Consider the following 14,657-nt stretch of genomic DNA (forward strand, 5'->3'; position numbering starts at 1 on the left):
AGAGGGTGAAGAAAGAAATAGTTACTGAATACTGAAACCAAAGGATTGAACACAAATTAAGGGCAAGTGGATGGTAAGAACCAAGGACATTTTTAAAAGCCAGTTTCACCTGCAGAATTCTGAGAAACTTGTGTCTGGGGGGGGGAAAGAGTCCATATGGCACATGTGGTGAAACAGGCACTGAGCTCTTGACTGTCATGTTGTATAGCATGCTCTGTAACAGGATATTGTGTGTTGCCTGTATACACCCCCTTTTTATGCCCATTCACCCTGACTGATAACTGGGTGATAGTCATGCAAACAGTGCTTACATAACAGCTGGTATATGACGTGTCATTTCATACATCGCTCTTCCTTTGATAGTATATATTTTGCCAGTTACAGGGCTGGAATAGGTGGTGGTAGTATGGTGTATAGTCTTGCAGCAGGTATGGTCACAGTGGTAGGAGCTCTAGGGCAGGGAGATGGGCCCAGAAGGAACATGGAGTCTGACAAGGATATTGAGGAATTTGGGAGGGTGACAAAAAGCTATTCTAGGTGAGGTGGGCAAGATGCCAGACAGAATAGCTCTCATTTCATGGCATGATTTTAGAAAGCCATAGCCTTGTTGAAGCAGCTGATCGATGCACTCAAGACCAGGAGAATACTGAGTGACAAGAGGCATATTCTTAAAATTGCTTTTTGGGGGGATCGGTAGTACCAGGGTAGAATGTGATGACCCAGAAAATCTACTTTTGAACTAGGTTGGTGAAGTAGTTACATACAGTGAAGGCTGAGATGGGAATGGTGGTGCACTGCTGTAAAGGGTGTGCATTGGAATAAATATGTTTCCCTCAAATAACAAGACTGTATGTGAGGTAACCATTGACATGGAAAGGATGGCAACTGTGAAAATATAATTATTGTTGCCAGTTTGAAAGTTTAATGTGAAAACAAAAATGTAGCTGACACTCAGTGAAGATGAGATCAACATCAAGGAAAGTGGCATAGGATTCAGAACAGGACCATGTGAAATGTAACTGGAAGAATATATTTAGAGATTCCGAGAATTTTAACAGGCCAGCTTCACCATGAGCCCTTGTGTATCAGTGTATCTAATCCAAAGCAGGAGATGAAAGTGTATGGGCCCCAGGAAAGCTCCCACCAAGCAACCCAAGAAAAGATTGGTGGAGAAAGAAGCTATCCTGGTCCCCATGGCTGTGCCCCTGATCTGTTAGTGTGTCTGCCCCTTAGAGGTAATGTAACATAGAGTTGAGTAAGGCGAGCAGGAAGGACATCATAGTTTTGGGATCAGATGGGACTGATTGAGGAAATGTTTAGTAGCAGGAAGACCATGTACATGGGGGATGTTGGTATAGAGGGAAGTTGCATCAATTGTGACAAGCAAGGTGTGCTGTGGGAGTGGGTAGTGCACAGATTTTAGACAAACTAGGAAATGATTGATGTCTTTAATATAGGAGGGAAATCTATGTACTATAGGTTGCAGGTGTTGATCAACTAAGGCAGATACACATTCATTGGGTGCTTTGAAGCCAGGAACTATGGGATGGCCAATGTGATTAGGTTTATGGATCTTAGGAAGAAGGTAACAGGTGCGAGTGTGTGATCTGGATGGGGTGAGAAGCTCTGTCGATTGGGGTGTGTTAGTCCTTATGAGATTTTAAGGAGGGATTGTAGGCTAGTTTGTATCACAGGGATGGGATGTGATTGGCAGATGCTGTTCTTAGAGGTGTCAGACAGGTGGCATAGATCCTCACTGATATACTCCTGTCTCTCAAGTAACACAGTGGTAGATCCCTTCCATACAGCCTTGGCTTTCAAGGCAAACATATTCATTCAGATGTAGACTCTTTTCTGCAGTTCACCACCATTCTCAACTCAGTCTTCATTGGATGCAATTCCCTCACCAGCCTAGTTCGAAAAGCAAGTTTCCCAGGCTATCATGTTTTGTCCAGGTACTGCTGATCCCTCCAAAAAAACATCTTAGGAGTACATCTCTTGGCAATCAGTATTATCCTGACCTTGAATGTAGTAATCAGCTACTTTGGCAATGCTATAACTTTCTAAATTCGTACCCTGAAATGAGGTTCATTCTATCTTACATTTTGCCAACCATACCTAGAAAATCTCTTTGTTGCCCTCCCAATTTTTACTATATCCTTGTCAGATCCAACAATCCTTATGCATCCTTTTTCCTGCCCTATGCCTCCTACCCCTGCATTTGTCCCCACTATAAGAATTCTCCTATACACCTTCCTACCAGCACCCATACCAGTCCTGTAACTGTCAAAACATATGCTATCAAAAGGAGAGCCACCTGTGAAATGACACATGTTGTGTAGCAGCCAACTTGCAAACACTTTTTGGTCTTTTACATTGGCATGAGTACTAGCAGGTTATCAGTTGGGATGAATGTGCATAGGCAGAGTGTGTATACTGAAACACACAACATCTGATTGCAGAGCATGGTCTACAATATTACAGTCATGAACTCGGTGCCTGTTGTTCCATATATGCCATCGGGATTCTTGCTCTGGGCACCAGTTTCTCAGAACTCTGCAGCTGACAACTGGCATTACAACTTGTCTTTGTTTTTTGCCCCCATCTGGCCTGGCCTTAATTTATGTTAATTTCTTCGATCTCAGTGGTTCTTCTCAGTTGCTGTTCTTTTCTTCATTCTGTTTTGTTTTCTATGTCCTTTATTTTCTGACCTATTCCCTCCCCTCCCCACCCCCCTCCTACCCTTGCCAGATACAGTGCACTTAGCTTTCCACTTTTATTAATTTGTGTACCATGTTTTGTCAGTAATCTCTGTCTTACATATTACCCAATCTTCCATCTTTAAGCTCTCAGGTCTTCAAATTCCATCTGATGAGACCTCCGACAGTCAGTCTTTCCTTCATATCGTGTCTGGTGTGTCTCCCCTCACCTGGGACTCTGGGTGACTTTCCCAGTCTCTCCCCATTTCCTAAACCTCACCCATCCTTTTCCTGAAGCAGTCTTCCTTCTAGTTCAGTCCCTCTGCCAGAAGAAGGAAATACTGGCTCTGAAAGCTTACAAATTTCAGTACCTTTATGTATGTTTTCTCATGCTGCCATTTGGTGAGTAGACTTTTTATCTATCCAATTATTTTTTATATATCCTATTATTTAAAAAATTGATTATTTTCATCAATTGTTATCAGTTGTTTGAGATAGAATGTTGTGAGACTGCTCTGAGGCTTACAATCTTCAGCTGTTCACATACTTTTTGCTCCAAAGTGTTTTATGTTGTTAGCTATACACCATCACCAAATCATCTTCATCATTTGAGATAGAAGATAGAAGCCCTTGCACGGTTACATCTTGATACATAGCTATGTGCAGTACTGGAGCAACCAACTGGCCTGCACCTCAAACACATCCCAGTAACATCAGTGAACATACAAATATATTGTGATGTTTCAATGCTGAAGACATGAGTGCTTGTTCCCCAGTAATTTTGACATCAAGCCATGGCTTCATTGCATAACATGGTCCATCTGGGGCTCCACAGCATGGTGAATCTTGTGACATGTGCTTGTGTGGCTAGGTATGAACAAGGATTTCAAGCTGTTTGTGTGACAGTACATTTCTTGCCAGAGGAATAAAATCACTCAACATGTCAAAGCACTGCTCGACAGGTTTATCCCTTCTAATCAATGATATGAGCACGTCCTTGTAGATGTAACTGAACATTTACCACATCTGAAGGTTTCACTTACAATCTCATGGGCATCACCACTTTTTGCATCGCCACAAGCCTTCTCTATGCGTAATATAATATCTGAAATGGAGGCTACCATGTTGTTTCAAGGATAGGCTGTGCATTTCAGTGTAGCTCTTTGTGCATTCACAGGTCAAAGCCACCAGTTTGAGTCTTAAGCAGTCACCACCCTTTCAGGCACAAAGCATATAAACACTACAACTTACCAACCTGCAGCTAACAGACTTGTGGAACAGCTGCACCAGCAATCAAAGGCAACATTAAGATGTCATGACTTGCATCATTGGATGGGAGCATTACTCATCATGCTTGTTGATCTGCATCCATTGAAGAAGATCTCAAGGCTACAGCAGATGATCTCCTATATGACCAAAACAGTATGACTACCAGGTGAATTCCTTAATGATACTCCTAATGATTATGCTGCTGTGCCCAACTTATTCTCCAAACTATGGTCATTGATCTGACCACTCTGTGCTGTTGCATCAAGGAGCCAACTCAGTCATCATCTTTTCTTTTTCAAGGCTATAGCAACTTGTGACCAAGTCTTTATTTGGCACTACATCGAACACAAACCAATCCAATCTCCTTATGATGGACCTTACACAATCCTTGAGGCATGCCTTACTCAACCCTTGACAGTGATGAAAAAATGTTCAAGATCAACATTATGGGTACTCCCACAGCAGTCTCCATGTATTGCCTGAATCGCACATTTTGCAGCTGACCCATTGGCCCAGACAATACAGGTGCTCCACCCAGTCGGAAAACTGCACCTTCAATTAATGACAAGCAGCCCATCACATACCAGCCCCAACAATGAATGAACAACAAAATCATGGATAGTGCAGTAAACATGACTGTGCCACAACAACACCAACAAACAGCAGTTCACACAATACTGCACCACACTCTCATGAAGTATATGATCGCGCAAGTGAGCTGTCATGTATGCTTGAATACCAAATACTGTTGACACTAGCAGGAGAGTAATGTACTGATCAGGCATTGCAGTGATGATAGTAGTGACAGTACACAGTGTTCAAAGCGTCTATGTTGAGTGATAGGTTCAGTGATACATGTGTACTCTTTGCGTTTGTGGTAGTTGGTTATTCCTTGATCTTTAATAATTAATAGTTATCTTGTGTGCTATCTGGATACATTGCTTTATCAGTACTACTGGCCTAGTGCAGTGCAAATACACAACAGCCATATTCCTTATCACTATCCATGTACATTACTTTAGTCTTATTATAGTACATTTTCAACGCTACTTTCAAGTTTTCTGTGTAAAATTTTTCCATTACTTGTTGACATTTATCTAAAATAAAAGTAAACAGTAAAATTCATCAGCAAAAAACATTTGGTTTAAATATGTTGCATTAATTTAAGCTAATTTCTCAGTTAATTTATCTGAATACTTTCACTGGGGCAAGCAGAGTATAGTTTTGGTGATATGAAATCTGCTTGTTTGACTCCTTTGCCCGTTCTAGGTTTCCAGCTATCCAGACAAAGTAACATTTCTCCAGTACGCCAATAAAGATTGAATCAAAGCATTGTTTCTTAAGGGCTGTTAGTGCTGTTAGTATTAGTCTGTATTGATCAGAATTTATGAATCCCACATGGGAAATCATAATCATTGCTCAATTCCTTGATATTATGCACAGCTCAGAAATGGTTCATTATGTTAGCTGGACTTCTGAAGCATTTTTGTTCATTTTCTTGATTAAGAGCCCAGCTTTTCTAATTCATCACAACTTCAGTAAATATCTATCACATGACAGAGATGAAGTCAATAGATATATAGATTTTTTTGTCTTGTCAGTCTCCTTTCTTGTGAAGTAGATTAACTATAGCATTGTTCTAATTCTGAATAACTATTTTCTTTAATAAACAGTACAGAAATAATTTTTGAAGCTACTGTTGTACTATTTCTCCTCCTGATGTCATCATTTCTTCTGATATATTGACATCTTCTGGTGCCTTTCTTCCTTTTTTCCTTGAATGACTTTATGTACCTCATTACTTCCACAATGTCATTGTTTTCAATGAGGTGTTAACTACCTCCATTTATGATCCATTTCACAAACTGTGTAAGTATTCAAAGATATATTGGAATGCTCTAACAATTTTGTCTCTGATATTAATTAGTGTCTCATCTGTTGTCACAAATGAACAAAATTTGACATCTACTCAACATATGTTTGTTTCATTTCTTTATACTCTTATTAATGATGATGTAAATAAAACGGAAGTAACTTCCACATGGGAAAAATATATTAAAAACAAAGATTCCAAGACTTACCAGGCGGGAAAGCGCCGGCAGACAGGCACATGAACAAAACACACACACAGAATTCGAGCTTTCGCAACTGGCAGTTGCTTCGTCAGGAAGGAAGGAAGGAGGGGGAAAAATGAAAGGATGTGGGTTTTAAGGGAGAGGGTAAGGAGTCATTCCAATCCCGGGAGTGGAAAGACTTCCCTTAGGGGAAAAAAACGACAGGTGTACACTCGCACACTCCTTCCTTCCTTCCTGACGAAGCAACTGCCAGTTGCGAAAGCTCGTAATTCTGTGTGTGTGTTTGTGTGTTTTGTTCATGTGCCTGTCTGCCGGCGCTTTCCCGCCTGGTAAGTCTTGGAATCTTTGTTTTTAATATATCTTTGTACTCTTACTTTTTTCCTATCAGTTCTCATATCAGATTTTCAGTGTACAGTCTCAAATCCGCTCAGAGACATTTCAAAAAAATGTTCCTTAACTCTGCCTATTCTATCGTGTTACTGTTATCGTATAATTGCAACTCCCACTCTCTTTATAACAGTTGCTTTGTTACATTTAAGGTACTCCTTTGGCTATATCAGTGTGAGGTTCATTTTCTCAGATCCTGAACTTATTGCATAATTTGATTTGTTAACGTTTATTGTTATTTAAATTCTTGTAATTTCTTTATCTGGTTTCTAATAGTCTATGGTTACTTGAAAAGTGGTTTAAGCCAGTCACATACTGTATAACAGGTTCATTGTTGGATCAAATCTATTAAGTGTCCTTTCTAGGTATATTTGCTCATTGCCAAGCACATTTTGTATTTGTTTTCTATTCTAAGAATGTATTTACCTCTTAACAGATTCTACTCATCTGTATGAAATGTGTCATTTCTAGTATCGTACCCAACATTTCCTTCTAATGAACTATTATTTTGTCTTTGAATTAAAATCATCTATTATCATGTTGTGCTGGAATTGTATGTCATTTATCAACTTCCGTAATTCTTCATAGATCTGTTCTGCCTCTTCATAAGGGTGTGAACACATTGACTCATAAAGTTGAAATTGTAGGTTTACAGCTATCATTCTCCTTCTATCATTTATCTTGTAAGTCCACCTAACTTCTAAGAAAAATCCATCAAATGACAATTCCTAAGATTTAAAAGTTTACTGAGTGATGAATACAGTCATCCAACCAGAGATAGTGCAGTATATTTTATTTATTTATTGTTACTATTGATGTAGAAATCTTTTTAAAATTCTTCCACTGATTTTCTGCAACTCTTTTTTGTAGTGGATAAACATGTGTGATATATTTTGCAGCCCAAACGAGTCAAATTGAGGAAGCTAAGGGCCACTTTCAATAGGCTTTCGAGGCCTCTAGAACGACGCAAGCCACAAGTGGAACCTGATCCATTTAAGGTAAAGTACAGAATAATGTGATTTATTGAAAGAGAAAAATTTAAATCTTCAAATAAGTTTACCATTATGGTAAAAATATGTCGAACAGTACAGAAAGCACCACATAGAAGAACTACATAGACATCTACTGCTAGCTCTTGTGTTTTGATGGCTACTGCTATCATTGTATGATCATAGACATCAGACGAAGGAAAATTCTTATGCATTAAAGTTGTCATTGTTTTCTGCTTAATTATTAATGCTTACAGTGTCTGGTGCTTACATTACACAACAGGAAGGCAAGGTTTAAATTATCCAACATGAAATATGAAGTTTCATAACTAGTTTTTTCTTTGTATGCAGGTACATGTCTGCAGTGCTGGTATGCGGTGACATGCTGTGGTATGTGGATTTCATTGTGTACCAGGACTGCAGATATGCACTGGCATAGAAAGAAAATATTAATTGTGTAACTTTATATGTCATGGTTATAATTAAAATTTAATGGCTATCCCCTTGTTTATTTGGTTTTAACTATGTGGAAAAGATATTCTGATTATTAAAGCTGAAATGGAGGTTGAAGGTGCTATATCTGGTATAGTGAGAGCATATATTGTACTTAATTCATTAGTTAGTAAGTGGGTCAGTTTCATGTTCCAAGGAACATTTTTATGATTAATCATGATGATGTGAAACAAGCCCTCTGTGGTCCCATTACACATTCATATGTAACTGTGGCTATATGCTGATTATGAAAGTGCAAGAGATGGAAAAAAGTAAGTAAACTGTTTATTATTTCAAAATTAATTGCCATAACTGTTAATACATTTATCCCTCTGTGAGACGTGACAGTCAATGGCTTCACAGAAAAATCTTTGCAGTTGCCTACAGAACCATTGTACTCAGGACTGCACCTCTTCATCCGAAGCAAATTGGTGGTCACAAATGGCTTTCTTCAGGGCTCCATAAATAAGAAATTGATGCTTTATTTTATTCGAGAAGATGAAATTATATTATCCTGAAACTGGCCATAGAAAATAAAATATTGTTGGTTCAACAACTGTTGCATTTTTATTAATTTTGTGAAAATGTACACATACAGTTGCAGTTGTCCTATGAAAAGAACACTGTGTGCTTTCTCACTCTGTTGTTGTTAATTCTTGCATAGACTGTGAAACAAGCATCTAGCAGGTTTATTCCTCTGTAATTCCAACAGAAATTTCTTCTCTTCTTTTTATAGAGTGGTACCACCTTCATTGCCTTCTATGATTGAGGTCCCATCCTTGTCTCCCACCATTAATTTAGGAGATGCAAGAGTCTCAGTTGTAGCTTGAATCCACCTCTTTTAAGAAGTTCTGCATTTATTCTGTCAGGTCTTGCACCTTTCCCATTTTTAATTTGTTTCAGAGCCTCCTTCATCCTCTCAAGTTGCTATTTCTTCCACATTTAATTTTCTTCAATTTGTAGTTCTTTGTAGTTTTTTATCCAAGTCTCTTTATCTGTGACACTTATTCTTGTAGCTCTTCTTTCTTGCTTGTTAACTTGTTTCATGTTTTTATAGCCCATCTCTTGTATATCATGCACATCATTTCCTATGGTTAATATAAATCTGCCCTACAAATCTTGATAAGGATTTCTTGCTACTGTTTTGATCTAGTTGTACTTTTCTACATATTTTTCTCAAGCATCTTGTTTTATTTCATCATTCCATATTCTAAGACCATTCTTCTTTTTCAGTTTCTTCTTATTCTTTACAGCTTCCATTTTTGCTGTGTTAATGCTAAATTTGGTTCTTTCCCATTTCTACATTTCTGCTAATGCAGATGGTCATAGAGCCTTTAATATTCCAAAACTAAGTATCTACATATGATGTAGTGTCATAAAGCAAATGTAAATCTTCAGGAATCAAATGTTTCAGCTGCTGAGTATGATCATATTTATGTTTTGTAATAGATCTGTGTTCTTTGCTGTTTGCATAGTTCCTTTATATTTCCATTCTCTTGAGTCTGTCATGACCTCTTCTCAAGAACCTTCCATTCACCTAGAAATCACAGCTTCTAGTGTACTGTCCTTTCAGTTTGATACTGAACTGTACAGAGATTGTTGACTGTGGCCTCAACTCTTTGGAAACTTGGATGAATCAGAGAAAAATATTTCCATCTGGAAAAGTCATTAAATGGTATATTGCAAATATTTTACTTTATGTGAGTTAGGTTTCACTTTTGCCACCTTGCAAACAGAAAGAGTGAAGCTCTACACTCCATAGTTTATGTCCAGTTGTCAAATGTGTACTATAACACACCATTTGAATGTGCCCTGACACAAAGTACTGTCAGGTGATGATGATGTTCATCTTGTTTTCGCGATGTGATGGTGTGGAACAAGAATAGAATCACAGTCACATAACTTAATTACTACTCAAATCAAAATTAAGGGGATGGAAGTTGTACCAAATCATTGCCCTGTTTCTCCACTCAACTCTGAGCACCACTCTCATTCACAAAATAGGTGACCTGTCAGAATATTCAAATCAGCCTAGCACCACAGTTATCAGTTAAACAGCAAAATTACTTTTCTTTGTTTCAGTATTACCGCTTTAAGCTCATAATTCCTCAGAACACAAATGGAAGGTTTCAGATGGTGCAGCATTACATGACTTGTATCTACTAAAATGTTCCTCTTTCTGTTAAGCTCTCATTCTCAACTGCAGTGACATGAATTGCACAATATACACAGTACTCAATGTTGCCTAGTTCAAAATTAGATCATCAATACAGTTACACCACATTCATTTGTATACAGTTATCATTTTCAGTAATCATGTCTGTCAGTTTCATTATTTTACTTACGTTCCTTACCTTATTAGCTAGTGGAGTGTGTTGTCAAAAAATATCCCTACTGCAGAGACAGGCTCCTTAACCATTAAGACGGTAACTTTATTCATTATTTTATTATTTCATTATTGCTTCATTATCTAATAAATAAATACCTGCTCTGCTTATCCAATGCAAAATTAATTCTACTGAAAAACACAGCACAGTAACAGATCCTTATGCTAAGGCAAACTTAACTCTCATTACGTAGAAAAATTATTATTCCACTGTAACCCATTAAATTGCTTGATTAAATTGCTTGAGATTCTAGGTTGAATACATACAAATGTTGTGTATTCTTTCCACACACATTACTCCAGGCAACTATGTTTAAAGTTTTTATTTCCTTAATGTTAGCATGACACACTTCTATATGTAGTTATCTCCATATACTGATTGTACTGAAAGCAAACACTTCCATTATCCTGCTATTAAAATTAGGACCTAGCATTCAAGATGGTTTATACTGCATAATGCCTCTGCTGCTGAACTCATGAGATGATTACTTCAGATGTTAATTATATATATAGTTTCTGATTCACTTATTAATGATAGGTAGGATAAGGAAAGAGTTTGGCTGTCTGAGGGAACATGAAAAATATGACCACATAATGAATCCAACACAGAATTTTGAACCCCCTAGATGTTATTTGCACAAGAAATTAGTCCTAAATATTACAGCAAAGCTGAGATTTTGAATCAGCAAGAAATTGCACTCCAGTATCTGCCCTGCCAATTTGACAGTTAATAGTACCTCTCATTTCACACTCTTTGATAGCTTACCAGTAGCACCAATAATTTTTATTCCAGAAACATGTGTCACTACTATACCCTCTGTGTTCTTAATATATTAAGAAAATGCCTGTGAAATGTCACTGAAATCACTACCACTGTTGAGTAAACACTTAACATGTGTACCTTGTACACTTGCTGTTATTACAGGGTGCCACACTTCCTTTTTACTTACCATGTGATCTTCTTCATACAACAAATCCTCATTAATCCTTTTCCTGGAAAAAAACTATCACCCTACTTACCAAAATAATGGCCAGATACGGTCAAATGATAGATGGCATGATCCGCTTCATCATTACCACTTTCAGACTCTAACTCTTCATTAGGCCTAATATTATACTCCATTATTCTTTCTTTACTTAACACATTGTCATCATTATAAATTATACATTCAAACACCTCATTCTCATCACTACTGGATTTGTCATTGCTATCATCATTACAACAACTGTCAGAATCAGACCTACTGTCACTTTCTCTATGCTTTAGATTTTGTACCTCTTCCACCATTTTCTTATATTTCAGCCAATTTTGAATCTACATTTTCATTTACTTTTACCAGTTTATCCTCTACCACTATTGCACACTTGATTTCTACCTCAGTTTCTAAATAGTTTTTAATCTGATCGATTTGGGTCTCAAGTTTAACCCTATTTTCAACAAACTGTTTCACACAAGCCTCCCCCCTCCTACTATACTCATCACAAAGCTTCTCTCTCTCTTCTACACATTTACTACTCATTAATGTTAATTTCTCATTAATATAATGCACCACCTTCTTAATCTTTTCATCACAATCTTTAATTATCACCTCAACCTTCTTATTTAATTCTGAAAAATCAGAATTGACTACCTTAATTTCTTCTTTAATTTCTTTCTTCAGTTCATCCTTTTAGCTAATCATTTCAGTTCAGATACTACTAATGTCTTCTTTCAAAGACATACTACTCGTAATTTGCCTTAACATCACTTCCACTTTTCCATCTACCATAAACTTTTGGCATTGCTGACTTTCGCTATTATGTTCCTACGCCTTAGCCTTAACGATTTCATCCACTTCAGTACTGTTTATGTCCATTTCTCTCACATCACCATACAATGTAAATGACGCTTTTATCATCACCATCATTCAGAGTTACTTTCATGTCTGATTCATAGCCACCATCATCTACAGAGCCAGTCTCCATTAAATCTTTCTGTTCATTTAAAAACATAACCTCTACAGCTTTGTGGCTGACATCACACTCCTGTTGTCCATTTTTTTCCCCATTGTACTGTCACGTTTGTTAAGGCCACTCTTTGTGTATAACTTAGTATAAAACAGCTTTGCTATTCTTATTCACTCTTCTCCTACTGCTGCTGCTATGGTTGTCATCTCTGTTCATCATCTGCACGGCTGCTGCAAGTTGTAATTTTCTCAGTGATGCATGTTGTTTATCCCGGTTGGCTGCATCCACCTTCTTGCTGATTGGCTGCTCCTGTACTCAATGGCTGCTTCCATAGAACCCACACACTGATTGGCTGCTGTCATACTGTGGCCATGAAACCCACGTGCTGATTGGCTGTTCTACTTCCTTCGTTAAAATCACTGCACTGTAAACTGTTCTTGAGTTCACTGTTCAAAGTTCACAAGTCCTAGTTTATTGTACCCAAATACAATAGTCTTTACCCAGTGCATCATATGTGTTGTTCACCTGCTTTATTTCTTCATTGATAGACCTCGGTGTTGATGTATTGTGTTGCTACACTGTCTGAAAAATGGAGGGCGGAAGTTCAACACTGACTACTGTAAATGATGTAACTGACAGTTGCATAGTTATGTTTCACAGTTCTTTACTTTCACTATTCACAACCCTTCAATATTACGCAGTTAATATGGCCAGTCTGCTATTGGTTAACTTTCGATAAGCCTCATTAGCAGGCAAACATCAGCATACTGCTACTATAGTTTACTGCTCATAGATATACAACAGTGTCACCTGTTGGAGTTATAGCTAGACATATCAGGGATCCCGTACCACTCCAACTGCACATACCACACATCATTACAGAACCTCCACCAGCTTGAACAGTCAAAGGGAGTACCTCCCTCATTTTTGACTGTTGCACCTCCCTTGCCTCCTCATTTCCAATTATGAAATCTATGAACACATTGAGTTGACTTTGTGTTCCTGATTCACTGATAGTTGTTCTTCCTTTTGTTGATCTTTGTGCTGCTGTACGTTATACTGTCTTCCATTGTTATTTCACTACCTGCTAAAAATCCGGAATCCTTGGTCTCATCCTCTATTATGCAATGTTTTTTTCCTGGTCTTTATTTACCTTGCCAAATATTTATTCTATTTTGTCCATACTGATAATTTGTAGTGGTACTCTAACCAAATTTACTCTATGTTTTCACACATTATTCCACACCTCAAAAAATATGATGGTTGCAATCATATATTCTACTACAGCACTGCCAGGCAAAATTATGATGTTGCTTTTTGTGACATTTACTCTTTGTTTTCTTGAACTACTGTGGCTGCATTGTGTGGAATGTTGTGCAACACTGAAGGCTGCATGCTAATGTTCTTTGAACGTAAATACATTTCAGTTGTCCAGTTCACCATTCATTGGACTCTCTGCTCTGGTTCACTACTCTGGCTCCTACTTACTGCTTGACAATGGGTATCCTCCCACCTATTGTCAGGACTTACTGCCAGTCCTTTCGCATTATCTTTTTAATTTTAATATTTTTTATACACTCTAATGCTTTTCTACATGTTTTGCTAATATTCTTATCTACCTGTCAATGCAAACAGAGTTTTTAACACCGAAAGTGTCAATACCGACAACATAGCCTACATAAATAAAATTATGATTGTATGTGCACTTTGATGTACAATACTATTCTGCAAAATATTAAAGACAGTGCAACTAACAACTGAAGACAAAAACAGTTCAAGCAGTTCTAACACTTTTTGCAATCAGTTACCTGGAGGGGGTTGAAGGGTGCTGACTCTTAAAAGAACATGAACAACTGAAACAATATCTGTATTACTGCAATGGGTTAATATACACAAAAATTAGCATTTAAAACACCAGATGGATTGTATGTAAGATCATTTTACATTGCAGGTGTCACCAGCTGCTCTTCGTTATGAAGCTAGTCCACGTATGATAGAATTAGCCAAACCCAAAGAGAGGTTTGAAGACAGGGGACTCATTCCAGGGCAGGTAAAGAGGGCTGCCCTAAGATATAAAAGTAAGTATATTTCTTTATAACTTTAGGAAACTAATAAATGTTTCTGTTTAATGCTTTCTTATTATAATAGAAACACATGTGAGATTGCTAAATATATTTCCATATCTTTTTTTTTTTTCAAATATTCTTCGACAAAATGGCTTTGTCATACACAGTTATTATATATTATTTTACTTACATCCTTGTCATCTTTGTTTCCTAACAGACTAAGAAAACTGCCTGTGTGTACAGGGCATGACAGAAACAATGGTCTCTCTTAAATTGCATGCCATGTTGAACACTGCTTCCTCATAACTAGATGTTGTTACCAATGCATTCTATGGTTCAAGGCATTA

At 37.5% G+C, this 14,657-nt stretch overlaps 1 protein-coding gene across 1 annotated transcript in view; it reads left to right on the forward strand.

The window, feature by feature from the left end:
* The window catches only part of LOC126354255 (uncharacterized), a 205,147-nt gene that overhangs the window by 166,146 nt on the left and 24,344 nt on the right, over positions 1 to 14,657 (forward strand). The window contains exons 7-8 of the mRNA XM_050003772.1: positions 7,330 to 7,428; positions 14,196 to 14,322. Coding sequence (XP_049859729.1) covers positions 7,330 to 7,428; positions 14,196 to 14,322 — 226 coding nt within the window. The remainder of the gene's footprint in view (positions 1 to 7,329; positions 7,429 to 14,195; positions 14,323 to 14,657) is intronic.

This window comes from Schistocerca gregaria, chromosome 3 (assembly GCF_023897955.1).
Source record: "Schistocerca gregaria isolate iqSchGreg1 chromosome 3, iqSchGreg1.2, whole genome shotgun sequence".
Classification (NCBI taxonomy): domain Eukaryota; kingdom Metazoa; phylum Arthropoda; class Insecta; order Orthoptera; family Acrididae; genus Schistocerca; species Schistocerca gregaria.